Below are 19784 nucleotides of genomic sequence, written 5' to 3'. Positions count from 1 at the left end.
ACGACAAAAACAACAGGCACGCAGGGCTTGGATGGGCGGGATGCGTCCCCAGAAAGCCTCGAGGAGACAGCAGAGCCCGCGGGCGCCTCCGACAGAGGGAAGTGGGAACACGCCGCTGGCAGGCAGCTGCCGGGGTCGAGCCCGGACGCGCCGAGAGTACCGGGCAGGCGCGCAGGCGGCCGCGGCGGGGCGGGGCGGGGCTGGCGCGGCGGGCGGGGCGGGGCGCCGGGGCCGCGCCCGGGCGGGAGGCGGGGCCGGGGGCGGGGCCCAGGTGGTGTTGATACACAAAGAGCGCCAGCCGGCGCCGAGGCCCCGCCGCCGGCGCCGAGGCCCCGCCCCCGACGCCCCGCCCCGGCCGCGCTATAACCCGCCGCGGGCTGGGCCGCCCGAGAGTCGCACGACGCCGCCGCCCCGGAGCGCTTCTTTTGCGCTCCTGCCAGCTGCCCGACCACGCGTCCCCGCACATTCGCTCCCCGCACCTTTGCGCCTTTCCCTTCGAGGAAGTGCACGTCGGAGGGTTGCGGCGGCCACTTGCCATTTTTCTCTTTTAATTAAAATCGTTTTTCCGGCCTTTTTTATTCTTCCCATTTACCACTGTTGGTTTGCGAAGGAAACCCCCGAAAGCCGTTGGCGTGAGGTTTCCGAGACCCGGGAGCAGAGACCACCGAGGTGAGTGAGGCGTGCGGGGGCCGCCCGTGCCCGGGGCGCGGGACCCGGGCGGCGTGGGGGAGGGGCCGCGGCGGGAAGGCTGCGGGGGCCGCTCCCTCCTGGCGCGGGCGTTCCGGGTCGCCCGGGCCAGCCCCCGACCCCGCTGCCGCCCTGGGGTCCCCGCCCACCCGGGCCGGGAGAGGGTGCGGGGCGGGGGCCGCATCCTCCGGTTGGGGGGAGGGGAGCCCCGCCGGCCCGCGGCTCGGCTGCGGCACGTCCTGCGGGTGCGCTGCCCCAGCGATAGCACGGAGCCCCGGGAGCCGGGGGGCGGCGGGGTGGGCGCGGGCCTTCCCACCGGGCCGCCCGCGAATGTGTGACAATCGACGGGCGCTATTGCATCAGTTTACTTTCCGGGCAGGGGAGGGGCGGGCCGGGCGAAGTGCGCGCGAGCCCAGTGCCCGGGGACGTGTGCGCCCGGGAGCGCGGGTGTGCGCGTGTAAACAAACCCCGGGCACGCCCGGGCGCGAGCCTCCCGCCCCTGCGCGGAAGAACAGCGCTGCTGGAAGCTTTCCCGCCCCCTTCCGGGAGGCGGTGGCCCGCCGCAGAGGCCTTTCCTCGGCCGGGGGGCTTGGGGCGGCCAGGGGCGGCTTTCGCGGCCTGGTGGGAGGCCTCCCTCGCCGGTGCCTGGGTGGGTACGCGCGCCGCAGACCGGCGCACGGCCGAAGGGTCCCCCGGCCCGAGCCGCTGGGCCTGGGCTGGAGAGAGGAGGGGACTGAGCACCGAAAAAGCCTCGGGGGCGCCGCGGCAGCCGCAGCTTTGTTCTCAGCGGCTGAGCGCCGGTACTTTTCCGCCCCGCGGCGCGCCCCCGCCCCTCGCGCGCGCCTGGTACTTTTCCACTCGCCCGGCCGGGGATGAATCAGCCGCGCGGCGCGTCACGTGACCCGGCGGGCGGGCGCTGCGGGGCTGACGCGCCGCCCCTACCTTCGCAGCTCTTCGCAGGCCTGCGGGCGGCCGGGGCAGCAGCGCCAAGGACAAAAGGAGCCTCTTCTGGACCCAGCATGAAGAAAGCCGAGATGGGAAGGTTTAACATTTCCCCGGACGAGGACAGCAGCAGCTACAGCTCCAACAGCGATTTCACCTACTCCTACCCCACCAAGCAAGCTTCTCTGAAAAGGTGGGAGAAGTTGTGTGCGCGCTTTTTAAAATTTTTAATGCATTGTGGGGGTGGGAGAGTTCTTCACTTGAGACTGCTTCTGTAGATTTCAGTTTACTGCATTAAGGGTCCAACGGCAGTGACAGTATCTTGAGTGGAAGTTTAGGTAGAGGAGTTTTGCTAGAACTAAAGGGGGGAGGGGGCTTTTTGTCTTAATGTCTAATTTAGGTATATTTCAACCGGACTTAAAATTACACTTTTCTTTTTTTACAGTCATTATGCAGATGTAGATCCTGAAAACCAGAACTTTTTACTTGAATCTAATTTGGGGAAGAAGAAATATGAAACAGACTTTGTAAGTTAAAAGTGTGTCTGGGGCATTACGGCATAAAGAATAGTTTTACTTACAGATTTCAAATCTAACTTGCTCAGAGCTGGTTTTCTCTATTTAATTATGATATGTTTGGTTATCGTTTTCCCTCTGTGTAGCATCCAGGTACTACTTCCTTTGGAATGTCAATATTTAATCTGAGCAATGCGATTGTGGGCAGTGGAATCCTTGGGCTTTCTTATGCCATGGCTAATACTGGAATTGCTCTTTTTATGTAAGTATGTGTAAGTAGTGAGTTTGCCATGCAGGGCAGTTAATATGATCATCATATTTTGGATCCAGAAACTGGAGTTACAGTTGTAATTGGTTACAAATCATTTGATTGGGAAATACAAAACTCTAATTCTGCAAAGTTCCCCAAAGGACTTGTGGCTGCCTGTTTTGTGAGTCAGGAAAAGAATAATTCTTCTAAATATATAGGGTGTGGGTCGTATTTACCTAACCCAGAACAACTTTAAGAAAATGACTTGTGATTTCCTTGACAGTGAAAAGCAGTCCTTAAGTGTTTTTTTAAGTATTTAATTTCTTGCAAGTCTATGTGATTGCCACTTGCTGTAGCAAAAAAAATAAATAAAAGTATTTTAATGACTAACTGCTTTTAAATGTTTTTTTTCCCCTCTACTTGCTCAGTTAGAATTAATTCTGTGCTTCCTCTAGCATAAATAACTAAAATAGAATTTCTGAGCTTAGAGAAAACTTGAGTGGTGTTTGGTTCTTAACCATTTTAGTCACTGGGTCATGAAAAATACGGACTTCATTTCCAGAAAAACACAAAACTACATTATTCAGATTTGGGCTATCATTTTCAATGATGCTTGTATCAAAGCCATTAAATTTAAATGCTTCCGGACCCCTGGTTAAAGCTATTTCTGTGAATATCATGACTAAACACCTTCATTGTACAGATAAGGAAATGACAGTACATATAGCGTGGAATTCTCTTACTGTGACAGACATGTCTTAGTTACCTTGTACTCGTTATTTTCTCCAGCAAAATAGAATGTTGATGAAAAGTGGGGAAATTTTACAAGGTTAAGCCTGGCTTTAAATCCTAGACGCTGGGATTCTGTTTGGCTTGCTTTAGTATAGTATGAGGCCTTTTGAGACCTCCTAAGGTATAAGACTGAATTTATGTAGAAAGGGTTCTAGGATTTCAAAGTATTTTAGTGGTAACTTGAATGGGATCATTGTAAAATGTTTGAAACCTTTCTAGGTTTTTGGTATAAAAACTGGAGGCAGTGTGAAAATACTGCCAGTGTGGTTATACTGCAGAATTTATATTAGATAAAATGACTCCTTTGTTTCATAAGTGAATGTGTTCCCCTCGTACCTCTTTTTTTTTTTTTTTTTTTTAAGAATTTAAGGCACACACCATAGGGTAGTCAAGGGAGAAAAGAGTTTATTGAGAAACAGTACATAATCTGAGACATAGATTATGGTGTGCTGCAGGGGAGATGCACCTCACTTTTGAAATTATTTCTTTTACACTTTAAAAGTGTCCATGCAAAGATATCAACCTTGTGTTTGGTAATTAACATTTAAATAAATGGCTTAATAACATCAAGGGTGTTACAGTGACTTTTCATCCATTAGTATTTTACAAGATACAGGTTGACAGCACGGTCTGATTAAACCTTTGTAGCTATAACCTTTTGGTACGTGGAAGCGATCTCAAGGTTTGATGGGACCTCAGGTTATATTTATTCATCCTTCATTGTCATTTCATTGTAAGAGTTGGAAGGACTTGATCCAACAGCAGATTCTTGAAATTGTTTTTGATAAAGCCAACCACTTATCCAGTTAGAGCTGAAGTTGTAGATGGTGTTATTTTCCACCTCAAACTTTTAGAGTCCCTAACGTTTCTGGCATTGAAATGGCAGCTTAATGCCACCTCCTTCCTTTAACTAAAAAGCAATCCTTTTTTTTTTTCTTAAACCAGTTCTTCACAAGATGCTGCATTCACTTTACTCATAGAATCAAGAAGCATGTGATTCTTGTTTGCAGGGTTTCTTTTTGCTTCTCCATTCTGTTTTGTTTTTATTCCTTCTTCTTTTGGTCTTGAGGGAGAGGGGAAGGAAAGTGAAGCTTGAATGTGAAAGACAACTTGTCCTAAAGGAAAATTGGACAATATAAGAGTTCTTTCGTCCCTCTCTGGACCCTTTTTTTATTTCCTTTTCAAGTTTATTAAAAGGGTCTCAGGAGAAGGCCCAAATAGTCAAGCTGGTTGCTTCTTGCTCCTTACTCTAGCACAAGCATGAACTTGGTGGCAGCGATGGGCCTGTGATTCCACAGCACTGTGTGGTTACTACTTGATTCATAACCACTTTTTCATAAAGCATGTAGTGCCTGACACTTAAAATGTTAAATTTCCCCCTATATTGACCCATTCCTCTCCTTACCTTTGTAGTCCGTGTGGTCTAAACACTTTTCCTGTACCTACCTCAAAGGAATTTCGCAACTTCCTTTGGGGCTGCATTTGGTGGCATTATCACCATTTTACAAGTAAAGGGAACCATTAGTGCAGAGAAGTGGTTAACCTGTAACTTTTATGGTGCCAGAGTCAAAATACAGGTAATATAACTCCAGCATTGGAAGGTTGGGCTTTTAAAGATACGTAAATAGACAAAATGTTATGCTAAAAAATGTAAGAGCCAAGGATTGTCTTTGGCTGTAGCCATGCTTGTTTATAACTGTTTTTTCCTTTTTTCATCAGAATTCTCTTGACATTTGTGACAGTGTTTTCCTTATATTCTGTTCATCTCCTTTTGAAGACTGCCAATGAAGGAGGTATGGTAGCATTCTTGATCTTTTCCAGTTATTTGTATCTATCAGTGATTTTCATTCTCTGGTAAAACACTTCATGTTTCTGTTTTCGAAATTATAGGGTCTTTATTATATGAACAATTGGGACAGAAGGCATTTGGATTGGCTGGAAAACTTGCTGCTTCTGGATCAATTACAATGCAGAACATTGGAGGTAAGAGCCTAGTTTAAAAAGCAGTTTGGGTAAATCTTTTTCATTTTGTAGCACAGTGGTGACACCTTAGTTTTAGTGTCATGTGCCACATTTTGCACTTGTAATGGTATAATTTTGTTTTCCTCCAGCTATGTCAAGCTACCTCTTCATAGTGAAATATGAGTTACCTTTGGTGATCCAGGCATTAATGAACATTGAAGATACAACTGGGTAGGTGCTAAGTAAGGTTACTCATAAGAAAGAGCTATAGCCTAAAATTGTTAGAAAGTTGGGTATATTATGATTATCAGTAAATTATCCCTAAAGGGATTTGACTTCTGAGAATTAAATTCCAAAGATAGCAACTAGTCAGTCGTACAGCACTGAATAAGTAGTTTAAGTCTAACATTCTTAAAAAATTAATCTATTTAAAATGCAGATTATTCAGGAAATGGGGCTATACTATAGAAACTTTATCCCTCTTAGCAAAGTTACTCATCTTAGTAGACTAACAGGTGTTTCTCAAAAGTAAATATGGGGAATGGATAGATAAATTTACTTCCCAGAGCTGCTCGGGATAAAGAGGTATGATTAACTCTGGTGTGGCTTTAGAAATTTTATTTTATAAATGGTCTTCAAATATTTTCTATGGAGCCCCAAGCTAAAGTGAGTGGAGTGGAATTCACAGGGCAGTTAGAATTTGAAAATTTGGGTTTTTAAAAAGATGAAGTTAATGTTTACCTGAAAAGGAAAGATAATGCTAGAACTCTTAGAGACATAGGTAATTTTCTCCAAGTTCAGAAGGGAGTCTTATGATTTTTGGAATCAAGGTGCCACAGCATTTTTTGCTAACCTAAAATATATCTTGATTGGGGATTGGATTTTGTTTAAGTATTTTATCCATGCATGAAAATAATGATGGAATGTATATTTGCTAACATGTCTGGAAAGACCTTGTTTTAAAAATTTTCTGTTTCCAGCTTTAGAAAATGAAAGCTAAAGCTATGATATTTGGTGTACAGTCTTGCTTAAAATGCTTAAAGATAAGATTGGCTTAACAATGCCATTTTGTTCCCTAAGTTAGTATCAACCCTTTAAGAGCATTTAAGTTATGAATCAGCTGGCTGCCTTCCCAGAGTAAACTGGGACAAAGTTATACTGTTTCATACCCTGTTTCTAACCTGAATATCGTCTTAATACGCAGAAAAAATGTATTCCCAGCTAAGCTTTGAATAAGCAATACTTTTCCAAACCCACCTTTATGTTTATTTTTATGGCATTTCTGAAAAATGAGTTCTTTTAAGAGTATATAACCTTCTATTATAATACTGTTTTTTTCTGATTCAGGGAGAATCAGTTCTTTTTTGTGTGTTTGAAAGTTGTGTATATTCTTCCAGAGACAAAAACTGGTTTTGACCTTGTTTTTCTCTTAACTCAGAATATGGTATCTGAATGGTGACTATTTGGTTCTGCTGGTATCATTGGTGCTTATTCTTCCTTTGTCGCTGCTGAGAAATTTAGGTGAGCAAACCCATCTCTAAAGAGAACTGAAATGAGCTTTGCACAGCTTGTTGGCTTTTCTCTTAATAGAAATTACTGAGAGCTAAAAAAATTTCAAGTAAACCTATCTTTGGGAATTACAGCATGCAAAACCTGTTCTTTCAGAATCCTAGCAGGATAGCTACTAAGAAGCCAAGACATTGTGAAAAATTGGCTTTTCATTGACACTTGTATAAGATGTTATGCTTTGTAAATAACACAAAATGATAGGTTTTTATCACTTGATTCTTAGTATTTTAAGTCATTCTATATCCTAAAATTTATGAAGGAGAAAATTTAATGCTGTACCCACACCATACGTGTATCTGCAGTCTTCTAGGCACTGTTGAGTTTATTCAGTGGAGATAATACATTTGCTTATTCATTTATTAAACTAATAATTTTTTTCCTCTTACAGGATATTTAGGATATACCAGTGGCCTTTCCTTGTTGTGTATGGTGTTCTTTCTGATTGTGGTAGGTGTAATTTTTCTTTATAGCTAGAAATCTTCGATAAGTATTTATAAACCCTGTCACATTTAGTTTAACAAAATGGAAAATAATTTATTTTCAGGTGATTTGCAAGAAATTTCAAATTCCTTGTCCAGTGGAAGTTGCTCTGATGATAAATGAAACAATAAACAGCAGCTTAACACATTCAGCAACTTTTACACCTCATGTGGCACTTAACTTGACTGAAGATGATTATTGCAGACCACGTTATTTTATCTTCAACTCACAGGTAACTAAATACGATCATCATTTTTTCAAAGGAAGATTTAGGGAAGAAAAGAGAAAAGCTAACAACTGGAAATTTAAAAATTCCCAGGGCAAAGGGGTGGAAGTCAGGGAAAGGCGCTGTTTTAGAAGATCTGTGATTAGCAAGTTAATGAGGACTGAAGAACATATATTGTACCCTAAAGCAGATTGAGATGTGAAATAGTCAAGTTAGTAATGACACATTCAGAAGTAACAATGTTGACCAGACATGGTACTTGAGTGGATGACTGGAAGCTGTGCAAAGAAAACTGTTTTAGGCTTTCATTCCAAGATTATTTAATACAGAATATAAGTTGCTGAACTATGATAACGCATGAGTTAGCCACATTAAGGTATTAAATAAATCTTTACCTTTTTTCAGACTGTCTATGCTGTGCCAATTCTGACCTTTTCGTTTGTCTGCCACCCTGCGATTCTTCCCATTTACGAAGAGCTGAAAGGGTGAATACCTAAATTATATTTATAAATTCATTAAACATATTGGGAAAATATTAGAAGACTCTTAATGATAAGTTGCTAAAATAAATTATTGGTATTTCCCTTTGAATTTACATAGCCGCAGCCGTAGAAGAATGATGAATGTGTCCAAGATTTCGTTTTTTGCCATGTTCCTTATGTACCTGCTTGCTGCTCTCTTTGGATACTTGACATTTTATGGTAAATATCTACTATACTGGGGGGGAAAAACACCAAAATTTATTAGAATGAAATTGATCCTTTTGTATATGTGGTTCTACACTTTTTTATTATTGTTGTTGAGTGTTTTGGACCTTATATTTATTTCCCATCATCATGGGACATTCGTTGCGCTTGGTGAATACAGCTCTGAGCACTGCTGTTCCACATGGTCAGTGGTCCACATTACAGGTTACACTCTCCTCCAGTCCACCCAGTGGGCCATGGGTGTGCATCCAATGTCCAGTAACTGGCCCTGCAGTAACACCCAGGACAACTCAAGTCCTGAAAATGCCCCCATCACATCTCTTCTTCCCACTCCCCACCCTCAGCAGTTACCGTGGCCACTTCCTCCATCTCAATGCCATATTTACTCCCATTACTAACCACATTATATCCAGAATAGAGTATCAGTAAGTCCACTCTCTCCATACTCTATTCCTCCATTCTGTGGGCCCTGGGGTGGTTATGTCTACTCCACCTCTGTTGGTTCTACACTTTTCAAAAATTGCATTTTCTTAGTATTTTTGATATTTGTTAATAAGAAATTGAATTTAGAGCTTAGAACTTTCACTTAATTCGTAATCTCTAGAATCTAGTTTTAAAGATACCATCCATTAGTCATTTCATGGCATTTTTGTATGACATGCTTGCTTTTTAAGTTAATCCAGTTTATCTCCTCTCTTCCATTACCTTCAGATTACACAGCATGCAGACTGAGAGCCAGACTAAGGGATTTAGGATTGGCTCCTGTTTTTAAATGGGGGTCATGTGGCTAAATCTCCACTTTATAGTTAGAAAAATTTTCTTTTAATGTTATTTTAATTAACTAATTCCAAAGTAATCTTATTAGCTTCTTAGTTTATAGATTTGTGAGTAGCTAATAGCTTTTGGGGAAAGTATTACTGTTAGATTTGCTACCTGATCTCCAGAAAAAACAGCACCTTTGAAGCTTTTTTTTTGTCTTTCCCATAGAACATGTTGAGTCAGAATTGCTCCACACCTATTCTTCTGTTGTGGGAACTGATATTCTTCTTCTTATTGTTCGTTTGGCTGTGTTGGTGGCTGTCACCCTGACAGTACCAGTGGTTATTTTCCCAGTAAGTAATCTCCTCTGCTTTCGGGGGAAATGAGCTTTTAAATATGTGCACGTTTATGAGATTTTCATCTTTCTTGGAGAAGGAAGACAGTACCAGAGTAAATACTAAGTCGATGATTGTTTTAAAGTGACTTTTTTCGTACATTACAGATTTTTAAAACAGAAGCCTTTCCCCATAATTTAAAATGATCTTTCAGTATCCAAATGTCCAGAAAACAGCAGCATTGGAGGAGGCACAATTTTACTTTAGAAATAGCTACTGTTTCAGATATATTTCCTGTTATATGTTTTTCCCCCATTCATTAAAGCTGGTATCTTTTTTTGTTTTGTTTTGTTTTTTGCAGATCCGGAGTTCCGTAATTCAGTTGTTGTGTCCAGCAAAAGATTTCAGTTGGTGGCGTCATATTATCATTACAATGTCTATCTTGGCATCTACCAATTTTCTTGTCATCTTTGTTCCGACTATTAGGGATATCTTTGGTTTCATAGGTAAGTTTAGAAAGTATCTAAGCTTATATAAATACCAGGGTTTTTAAGGTTTAAGTGCATGACAAGTGGTTCACTGCAATCTAAAGAAGTGAATGTTCTTTTACAGGTGCATCTGCAGCTGCAATGTTGATTTTTATTCTTCCATCTGCCTTCTATATGAAGTTAGTGAAGAAAGAATCTATGAAATCGATACAAAAGATTGGGGTGAGTGAAAGACAACTATTGAAGCCATTAAAAGCCTAATAGAAATTGCTCGAGTGACTTTTAGTCTCACAGTCATCCCGTGCTGTAGTGTAACAGTGTACAAAGATGCAAGATTTGGGGCCGGGAGTGGGGAGTGAAATTTGCCCCCATTTAAAAAGAGTATAAGTTGTAAGAAAGTTACTGGATACTTTAGAGACAGGAATAGAGGTAAAATACAATGAAAGATACTGGACCCTACTTCGCATATTTGTTGAGTGTGTAAAACAGAAGATAGGATCTTCAGTGGAGTGGGATTTATCTTCATAGAAGGACAGATGTCTGGGGACCTTTATTCTCAGTGGTGTTCACTGTTACAGAGTATGGTATGTTAACCACAAATGACAGAGTTCTATGTCAGTCCTAGTTGGGATTTTCAGAAAAATGCTGTGCTTTTCAGCCCTCGTTTTCTACTACCATCTGGTCTGATTAAATTAACCAGAAATATTTATAAACCAAACATTCTTTGTTTTTACTCAGAATTATATAATCGCAGTAATTGCAAGATAGAATTAAAAGTAAACATATCTCTTAGGCCTCTGGCTTTGACACAGGCTGTATTTTTGAATGCCTTGGGTTTGATTTTGACTTAATTTTTGTTTTAAAAATGAAAAATGGCAGTCCAGTTATGTATAAATAGTAGTCTGTTTAGCAAAATAAGTTATCTTTTCATATGAGTGTGAAAGTTTGGAAGACCTTAGGAATGTCGATATTTTGTACTACAGGTAACTCTTTGATCCCTTAAACAGTATTCTACAGAATCAGTTTACCTTGTTAATGATATTTAAACAGTTACGGTAATAGTGCCCATTTAAAAAGACATGCTGATCTCTTCTCTTTGTGTGCATGTTGCAGGCCCTCCTCTTCCTGCTGAGTGGCGTGGTGGTGATGATTGGAAGCATGACCTTGATTGTTTTGGATTGGGTGCACAATGCTGCTGGAGATGGCCATTAACTGGCACCACTCAAACTCCAGTAGTCTATTCGATGCCATTTGTTGAGTCAACTCAACTACTATGAAATTTCACATGTTTTCGATTTCACTTCCTTTCGAAGTGCAGATTCCTCGCTGGTTCTTCTGAGTGCAGAATAAGTGAACTCTTTTTCTTTCTTTTTTTTTTAGTAAGAAACTATTCTGTATGATAGAAACGGATGTTAACAAAACCACGAGTCTCGAGTTAAGGGAAGTGACAATTTTATTCCATTCCAGAGAATGGACGAACTCTTAAACTTTTATCAAGCCACATGTTTGGCTGTGTCATTGTTTAACTTGGATATTTTATTATTTTACTTGAATGTGCCTAATGGAACCATTCGATGTGAGAAACAATTCTTAATTTACAGCAAAGTATTGAAATAACCATTGAGAAAAACACTATTATTTTTTGTACCAAAAATACTTACAGACCTCAGAAGCACTATTTTACTTTTAAGAAACTGCTTTTCTTTCAAACGTTATCCAAAAATGGTTGTCAATAAATTCCTTTTGAAAATTTTATTGGTATTTAAAATTGAATATTAGTATTATGAAATGATTTGCCTTTTTGTAGGCATAATAAGCCAAATACTTTTTTTACCCAAAATTTTTAGCCAAAGTGATACAAAGAGAAATTAAAACATTGACTAGGAGCCTAGTTTTTCCATTCAAAAGTCATCATTACCTAAAGGATAATTAAGAATTACTGCTATACCAAATTAGATGAACTCTGATCATCATTTTAATTCTGTCCCCAAATGATTGGGTTCATTCAGACTCTGAAATGTTTATGGCTTAACCCTGTTACAGTGAAAGATAATGCACATGTTTCTGTGGGAAATAAATTAAAATAACTAATTTTGAGGTACCAAATAGTGCAATTGGGTAAAACAGGATTTTATTCAGTTGCATCTGTCTCCAGAGTTGTATTGACAGCTCTGGGTCTCTTTTTGGGCCAGCCCTTTTTTTGATTGCTTCCAGTGGAAAATGGGTATTTGATGGCTAATGGCCAAAACTATTCTATCCAGAGAGTACAACTTTTCAAAATGCTCATCTACTACTGGAAGTATGAATTACTTGATAATGTATGGCTTAGTTATGTTCATGTTTTGTCTATATAGTAGAGGTCTAATCCACAGGTTACACCAATAATTTGGTATAATAAAAGTTCTCTTTGTACAGGCCACTGGGTTCATGCAGTAGGCTTTAAAAAAAAAAAAACTCATGCACTGGATTGTCATCTCATTCTGTACAACTTAGAATTGTTTGTTTACACCCAACAAATGGTTAGGGAAAACAGTGCAATGTAAGTGTAAGTAGTTGTTTGGTCCAACTGCATGTTCACCCTTCCATTTCAACCCAATTAGAAGTGAAGAAATTACTTTTAAACGTGGCTATAAGAGCACATTTATTGTACGTTACAGTGTATGGTGAATATATCATTAAAATGTGTGGTACTTTGCTCATCAAGCATAATGTACGTAATTCCATTAGTGGTTGAGGGAAGCAAATAATGGAATCATCAATTGGTCGTCTGGCTCTAAAGTTTTCTCTTGAACTAAACTTTTTTACTTTTAGCAAGAGCCAGTAATGTGGCAGACATGGTTTAGGTTTATGTTATGCATTCTTGTATTATATGTGACTAAAGTACAGATAGGGTATGCCTATAATCAAAAGACCCTTATGGAACTGGAAGACATCTTGTAGTGCTACATTGGGTGAAACCAATAGTCCATTTTGTTTGTGAAAATCAAATGGGGACCATCTAGAAAAAGGCAGTGAGAAGATGGATTCTACAGCACTGCTTTCATTTAATTGGGCTTCTGGCACTCCATTTGAATCCAGAACCTCAAACTAAGGCCAAGAGCTGGTATGTTTTTGTTTGCGTTCCTGGAAAGAATTGCTGATTTTTAAGACCTGCCAGGGAATACCAAGTAAAGAGTTTTTTCTGTACTTCACTTCCTTTCATATGGGAAAAATAACTATTTAAAGGCAACCTGGAAGGAATGGAAAAAAAGAAGAGTCAGATGCTCCTCTGGATACTCTTTGGAAGTTCAAAATGAACTGTCTAGGATAAATTTCAATGCATGATTTTCTTGGAGCTGTCTTGTATGCCTTGAGGTTCCTAAATCAGTGAATTCCCATTAATGAGCAGTCTTCAGTATTAAAACCACTGTCTTGTCACCTCATTTTGCATTACTGTCTTCCGTGGATGTTTCATTTAGAACTGTAATGTTATTTATAGAACAGCATTAATCCATTAAAGCTAACCTATTTTTCAATATTTATGATATTCTGTGTACATACATTGTTTGTCCTTATGTATTTGTAAATAGGTTGTATATAATGTCAGGTATGGGTCTTGGGTTCAAATGTATATATTCCTCTAAGTTTCTTAACTGCATTTTGATGAATTCACATTATTTACCTATAAAAATTGTTCCTGAAGCACCTGTACAGAGACTTCAGTATAAACAAATTGGCAAATTGTGTACAAACACTGAAATACCAAGATACTGTTTGCACCTATTATATTTGCAGTAAACTGGTTGAACATCAAATTTTTAAAATAAACTTGCAAGTTCAGACCTCATTTAAGTTTTAACTAAGGTCGAAATTCTCAAAATGCAGTGGTTACAAAAATGTGATATAGTGTAATGAAAGACCTTTGAGAAACCTGGGTGTGTTATCTTCTGTATATATTGTAAATATCCCCACTCTACTGTTAGAGGCCAACAATTCCGGTATGACTTGTTGGCAGAGTGCTACATGGTTTCAGTGAAACAACATATGTTTGTTTTAACTGAACTAAAATAAATACATGCTTAATCCTGTGTAGCAGTGTTTTCTTTGAGGTAATGGGATAAGTAAAGTTTTGTCATTTGTATAAAGTGTTTGATATATTTTAAGTATAGTAACTAGCCCTGAGTAGGTATTCAGTAAATGTTTATGATTACCATGATGGAGAAAAATGGTCAGAAAACTTTAAAGTGCCTAAAAACTTAAAGAAATGGGTTGTGAAAAAAAAAAATTGTAGCTGCTAAAAGGCATGTTTAAGGACCCTGTTAAAAAGACCCTAATTTGGGCCTGCTGGCAGGAGTGAGTGGAGGCAGTAGTTAGAGTTAATCTGGGGAAGATTTTAGAACTGCAGCGCCCTGGAGCAAATGCCATAGGCCTAGGGTGGGCCCAGGATCCCACCCCCAAAGGTGATTCTGATGCAGTTAAAATTACAATTAAGGTGCAGTGAAATAGACCTGGGAAGAATTCAGATTAAATTTGCCAGAGGAAAGAAGTGCTGAATCTACAGTTGAGGAATTAATCCAGCAAGCCGATAAATGAGAAGGTTCACCTAAAGGACACTGGATGTGAAATGCAGGGTAGTTTGGCCTGGTAGCCTTAAAAGCGTGGGTCCTTTAAAGTTGATCGGTCCAAGGTTGAAACAAATAGGGAAGATAACAGGGAACTATTTCCAAGAAACATCCCATTACTGTGGTCAAAGGGAAAGAAACAATTTGTGATTACGTACCGAATTTGCCACAAGTCTGAGTTGACAGGACAGTTGTGAAAATTATTCAAGGTTTGGCTTAGTAACTACCATCCAATAAGTAGTTACTGCCCTCTAAGCAGTGCCTTAGCTTTCATGGTAGGAATTGTGCCTGAAAGGCCCTTCCCTGCACCAGTCAAACCTAGCTAGTTGTTTAAAAGTCAAAATTCTCAATTTCCCTTTTTCCTCTGAGGTGTCTGAGAGTTTTAACATGGTTTGTCTGGTGGGACTGTGAGGGGTGGAACTACAACTTTTTTTATCTGTTCCTACTCAGCTCAAGAATAATGCTTTTGCACGTTGTAGGCCTACCATAACCACTTGGAATTCAGAAGTATTGTAAAAGCTCCAAATTACCAACCTGTAAACAGACTATGATCCTAATAACCATCATACTGAGTACTACATACCAGATACAAGAGTTCACTTACACAATATTCAACACTTAGGCAGTTTTTATAGGTAAAAGATCTCAGGCCAGAGCAGTCAACTAACGTATATAGAAAAAAGGGGTTTTGTGTCAGGCAGACTTAAGTTCTAACAGAACCCATACACTTTCAATTATGACATTTTAAAACTGATACCAAAATGAACTGGAATGCCAATTTATTAATAGGAAATACATGAGAATACATCTGCTCAGAAAGTAAAAATTCGGTACTATAACCAAGGAATCAGCTATTCCAAGAGGTCAGAGGTGTGTTGTAGGAACATGTCTCACCGAAGTACCAAAGCTGTTTGTCTTGATTTGGAAATACTCTCAGAGAGTTGGCCTAGTTAACGTTCCTGGTAACAAAGAATAGCCACTTAAGCAAAAACAGGCAGGGTGGGGGGCTGTAGAACTTACTAGAAAATCGGGGTAAGTCAGAATTAAAAGATAAATAGGTTTCCAAATGATCAAAAACTAGAGTTCAGAGGCCTCAGTGACATAAGTTTTTGAGACTTGAGTATAGACATCTGCAATTTATTATTAGGTTCTGAGCTACTTTCTCTAGATAAACTAATGGGCAGGTAATGGATCAACCATCCACCCTGATGCCACCTTGATAGTCAGGTGGGCAGGATGACACAGTACAGCACGGCTGCCAGGACCCACCCCTAGTCGGGAGCAGTCCAGAGGGGGTGAGGGGGCATGGACTTGAAGACGGGGTTACCAGCTGTCCCGGGTGGTTACCTTAGCTGGAAAGGCATACAAAAAGTGTCTCCTAAGACAGCCTAGAAATACTGATACAATCATTGCACTTGGATTTCCTTGTTCTAGACTTGTATGCAGAACACAAACCTTTTGATTTCCCCCATAAGAGTAATAAGCTTCATGAGAGCAGATGTGTCTGTGCTTTCACTAATTTACATCTACAATAGTGTCAAGCTCATAGTAGGTGCTCAATGTAATTATTTAATGAATAAATATGCTCTTTATTTCCTATCACACAGTTGAGGTGAGGCTCAAACTTTTAAGCAAGAATTTATTAAAGATTTGGAAAATAAATATCAGGAAGTACAATGAAATTAAACACTGACTTAAAGTTTACTCGTTTCCACCAAAGGCCTACTGCAGAAAAGCTTTGTTGCCTAACTTATCATCTGCCTCCAGGTGGCAGAAGCCATCTTTAACCTCTCCTGCTCTGAAGTGATTTTGTGGGGGTGAAATCCTTTTTCCAAATCTTACCCGTGTTTGGCCATCCCCACACATATCATAAGGAAGGTGTTAACACCCAGGTCTGATTGCTTACTCCTTGCATATCTTCAAGAGAACCATGGGTGATGCTCGGCCAACCCCTGGGGATATGGCCCTAGGAGTAGCCTTTATATTAGTGCTGATTTTGTTTTTACTCCTGGAGAAATGCACCATTGCTTCTCTGGCTTGTCAGGTTGTTTCACACAAACACCAAGATTAATGATGTGACCTGCTTTTATAGGTGGTTAATTGTTGGGGTCCTGAGTTTCATTTACCATGGCTGGCTGCATAGCAGAGTATGCCTGTGGCCAGTCTCCATAAAAGCCTTGGACCCTGAGACTCATTTGGGCTTCTCTGGACAGAGACATTCCGCGCCTGTCCCTTTGGTTCCCTGCAGAAGACGAGCACTTCTGGGTCGTCTCAGAAAGGCAGGTCTTGGAAGCCTGTGGCGGACCTCTCCACACTCCACAATGGCATGTCTATCTCCTGTGCAGCCTTTCTATGATACAGCTTAGCAGTGCCTACAACCTGCCATTGAGACTTGTAAGTCCTTCTGGTTAGTCACCAGATGAAACATGTCTGGTCTCTGCTTTTTCTCTGAACCATTAGTTTCACACTTCAGTATCTCTTGCCTTCTCTGGGAAGAATCTATTTACATCAAAAGCCCTGAAGCATTATTAAGCAAGTTTTAATAAACATTGTCTCAGAGGTGGGGTGGGTCAGATAGCAAAGGAGCATTTTATATTGTGCATCCCACTGCATGCAACTTCCTAAAATGCCTTTTGATAGGTCTCTTCTCCCAAGTCCCTCTGGCTATTCCGTGACCTGGAGAGTCTGTCTTCTTCCATTTCATACACAGCTTGTGCCCTATTCTCATGAAGCCCTGTTTTCACTTTTGCCCTCGCACTTGCCTATTCTTCTCAGAAAAGAAAAAAAAACTTGGAAGTTATGAGGACTCAACTTCCTGAAATGGCAGTTTACTGACCAAATATTTTTATTTTGAGTCTGCTCTTGAAGAGTTGACTCTTACTTGCACCCTTCCTAAATGACTCATCTAACTATTCTTTCCAGCCACTTTCAGTAATCTCTCTGAAAGAAGTTCTGGTAAATTCAACTTTTTTCACCTCATTATATTAAAAAGGTCTGATGTAGAGCCCCCAATATATAAAGCAGATAAAAATAAAGCTGCCCTGGTTGAAACAGGGCCATGAATGAGATTTAGAGCCTAACAGTTTAGGCTCACTGCCTCCTCCTACCTGCTTTAGCATTCCATAATGACCCACATAGTACTGGCTTAACCATACAGAAAAGCAGGACTCTCAGTTCTTTCAGAACAAGATCCAAGAAGACAAGAATCTTGCCAGCCTGAAGCTCAGCTGAGTCCCCATTTTCTGGGAATGGCCTCTTCTTTATTGACAGGATGGTGACCTTAGCTTTCTGTCTACATCCCAATTATCCTTATCTCAATACAACCCAACATTAAGATTGACACCAGAGGATGATGACTGTGGATAAGAGTACAAATCGAGTGTTCTTTCATGAACTATAACAAATTAACATCCCTAACAGGGTGATATATAGGAAAAATACAACAAATGCAAGTTACCGACTATAGCTGTAGCGCTTTGATATTGTTTATGAATTCCAAAAAGAGATAACAGATTATGTTTGTAAACTGGTCCATTCCTCTGGGCATATTAGGTTGTATTAACTTCAGAGGTTTCACTTTTGCTTGATTAAATTATGATTAAGGCTTTGATGGGGCAACATCAGGAGGATGTTGAGTCCCCACCCACTCACAGAGAAAATCGCACTGCAGGGGCGGAGGCTGGAGTTTTGATGCTGGAGCCCTGGGAAGTAAACACAGGAGAACACAGAGGAATAGAGATGGCGCCAGAGACTCGGCAGAGGCCCCAGGAAGAGAGAGTCTGATAGTCCACAGCTGACCTTGTAGAGAGACCAGAGCAGCTGAGCCCAGAGAGAAACTATCCCCAGGAGAGAGTCAAGATTTATACCAGCCTACAGCTGAATTTGGAAGAAGCTGAGACCATAAAGCCCTAAGAGGAAGAGGAAGTCTGAACCTAGTAGACATCAGCAGCCATCTTGCTCCACACAGGTGGCAACAGACTTTGGTGAGGGAAGTAATTTACGCTTTATGGACTGGTAATTGTAAGCTTCTACCCCAAATACACACCCTTTATAAAAGCCAACAGATTTTTTGGTATATTGCTTCAGTACCCCTTTAGCTGACTAATACTATAATTAGCAGTCATATTGTATTTTTTCATCAGTTGTAACAAGAGTACTATACCAGTGCTAAGGATCGGTAATGGGGGGAGGGGGCATACGAGGTAGGGGGCTTTCTTTTTGGAGTAATGAAAATGTTCTAAAAATGACTGTGGTGGTGAATGCACAACTCTGTGATTGTACTGAGAGCCACTGATTGTATATTTTGGATGGATTGTATGAAGTGTGAATGAAACTGAAGAAAGAAAGAGAGAGAGAGAGAGAAAAGACAAGACATGGTTGAGACAAACTTGGAGAATTGGTGCCATTTTTGCAAACCTCTACCCCAAGTAAAAATTACAATTCAGTAAAGCTTTATTGGTATCCTTAAAAAAAAAAAAAAGATTGACAGCAGAGGTTTACATAGAGGTCAATATACCCGTGTCCCCTCGGCCATGACCATGACTCAGTAGACACTCAAGTCCTTCCAGAGAGCTCCAAGGTAGAGCAAGTGGGAAACAAAACAGAACGTAAAACGTGGATGTCACATAACTCATTTCCTGTCCCCTCATCAACAATTATGTCATTGCTGAGAATTACTTTTGGTTTACTTAAATAAATCATATTCTTTTTTAAATAGGTAGGGGAAGAAACCTTTGAAAAAAATGCATTGACTTTCAGTTACATCTAGTTCTAGAGGTCTTTAAAAAGAGTAAGTGATAATAAAATAAATCCTCTGAATCATCTGTTTCTCACGGATATGGGGAATTATTCCTAGATCCTAAATGTGTAACTTTAAAATTCCAAAGTTGTCATACATTCTTACTGAAAATGAAGCACAATCACCCACTAATGCTCAAATATAATTTTTAAAAATTTATTATTTTTAATTTTTATTGCCCCAGTATTGTTCATGATGGCGTTTTTAAAAAATTATTTTTAAAAATTTTTATTGCCTGTACAAATATAATTTATAAATTAAAAAAAAATAAGTTGCCTTGTCAAAAGGCAATAAAAGGACCCAAATATATTGAGATTGTCTATTTTATGAATGCAATCCCATCAAGCAACTGTTTATTCTGCTTAAGAGGAAATGCCTCCCGTAAGTTTTGGTAAATGAGAAATTTTCTTCCAGAATCTCTAATCTACTATATCATCTTCGGGAATCATGTTATGCTCCAAGCCAAAAATAAACTATATTTCTTTCTTATTTCCCTTAGTTTTCTTCATGTTTCCCCTTTAAAGTGGTTGAAAGTCTCAAGAGATGTGGAACTCATGGTTCACAACCATTCTGTTCCAGATAGAGGAATTGTATTTTTAAACTGATCCCTAAATAGAAAGTCCAAAGAAGGAAATATGTGGAATACGGAAATCTCTTCTCAAAATGCTTGAGA

General features: G+C 40.3%; 1 protein-coding gene across 2 annotated transcripts; it reads left to right on the top strand.

Annotated features, from left to right (window-relative positions):
- Nucleotides 1–243: 243 nt before the first annotated feature.
- On the top strand, nt 244–13779 carry SLC38A2 (solute carrier family 38 member 2). Of its 2 annotated transcripts, XM_058307865.2 has the most exons (16): nt 244–669; nt 1638–1822; nt 2075–2156; nt 2291–2406; nt 4906–4979; nt 5077–5169; nt 5298–5379; nt 6587–6669; nt 7106–7164; nt 7262–7429; nt 7829–7908; nt 8024–8124; nt 9118–9242; nt 9586–9730; nt 9837–9934; nt 10826–13779. In XM_058307865.2, exons 2-16 carry the CDS (start codon nt 1707–1709, stop codon nt 10922–10924), a joined length of 1521 nt encoding a protein of 506 aa, XP_058163848.1. In that variant the 5' UTR covers nt 244–669; nt 1638–1706; the 3' UTR covers nt 10925–13779. The 2 variants fall into 2 exon arrangements, with proteins under 2 accessions (XP_058163848.1, XP_071074895.1); XM_071218794.1 differs by lacking the exon at nt 2291–2406 and having other exon boundaries at nt 324–669.
- Nucleotides 13780–19784: the final 6005 nt, after the last annotated feature.

The sequence above is a fragment of the Dasypus novemcinctus genome, chromosome 12, assembly GCF_030445035.2.
Source record: "Dasypus novemcinctus isolate mDasNov1 chromosome 12, mDasNov1.1.hap2, whole genome shotgun sequence".
Taxonomy (NCBI): Eukaryota; Metazoa; Chordata; class Mammalia; order Cingulata; family Dasypodidae; genus Dasypus; species Dasypus novemcinctus.
This window is presented reverse-complemented; position numbering and strand designations above follow the sequence as displayed.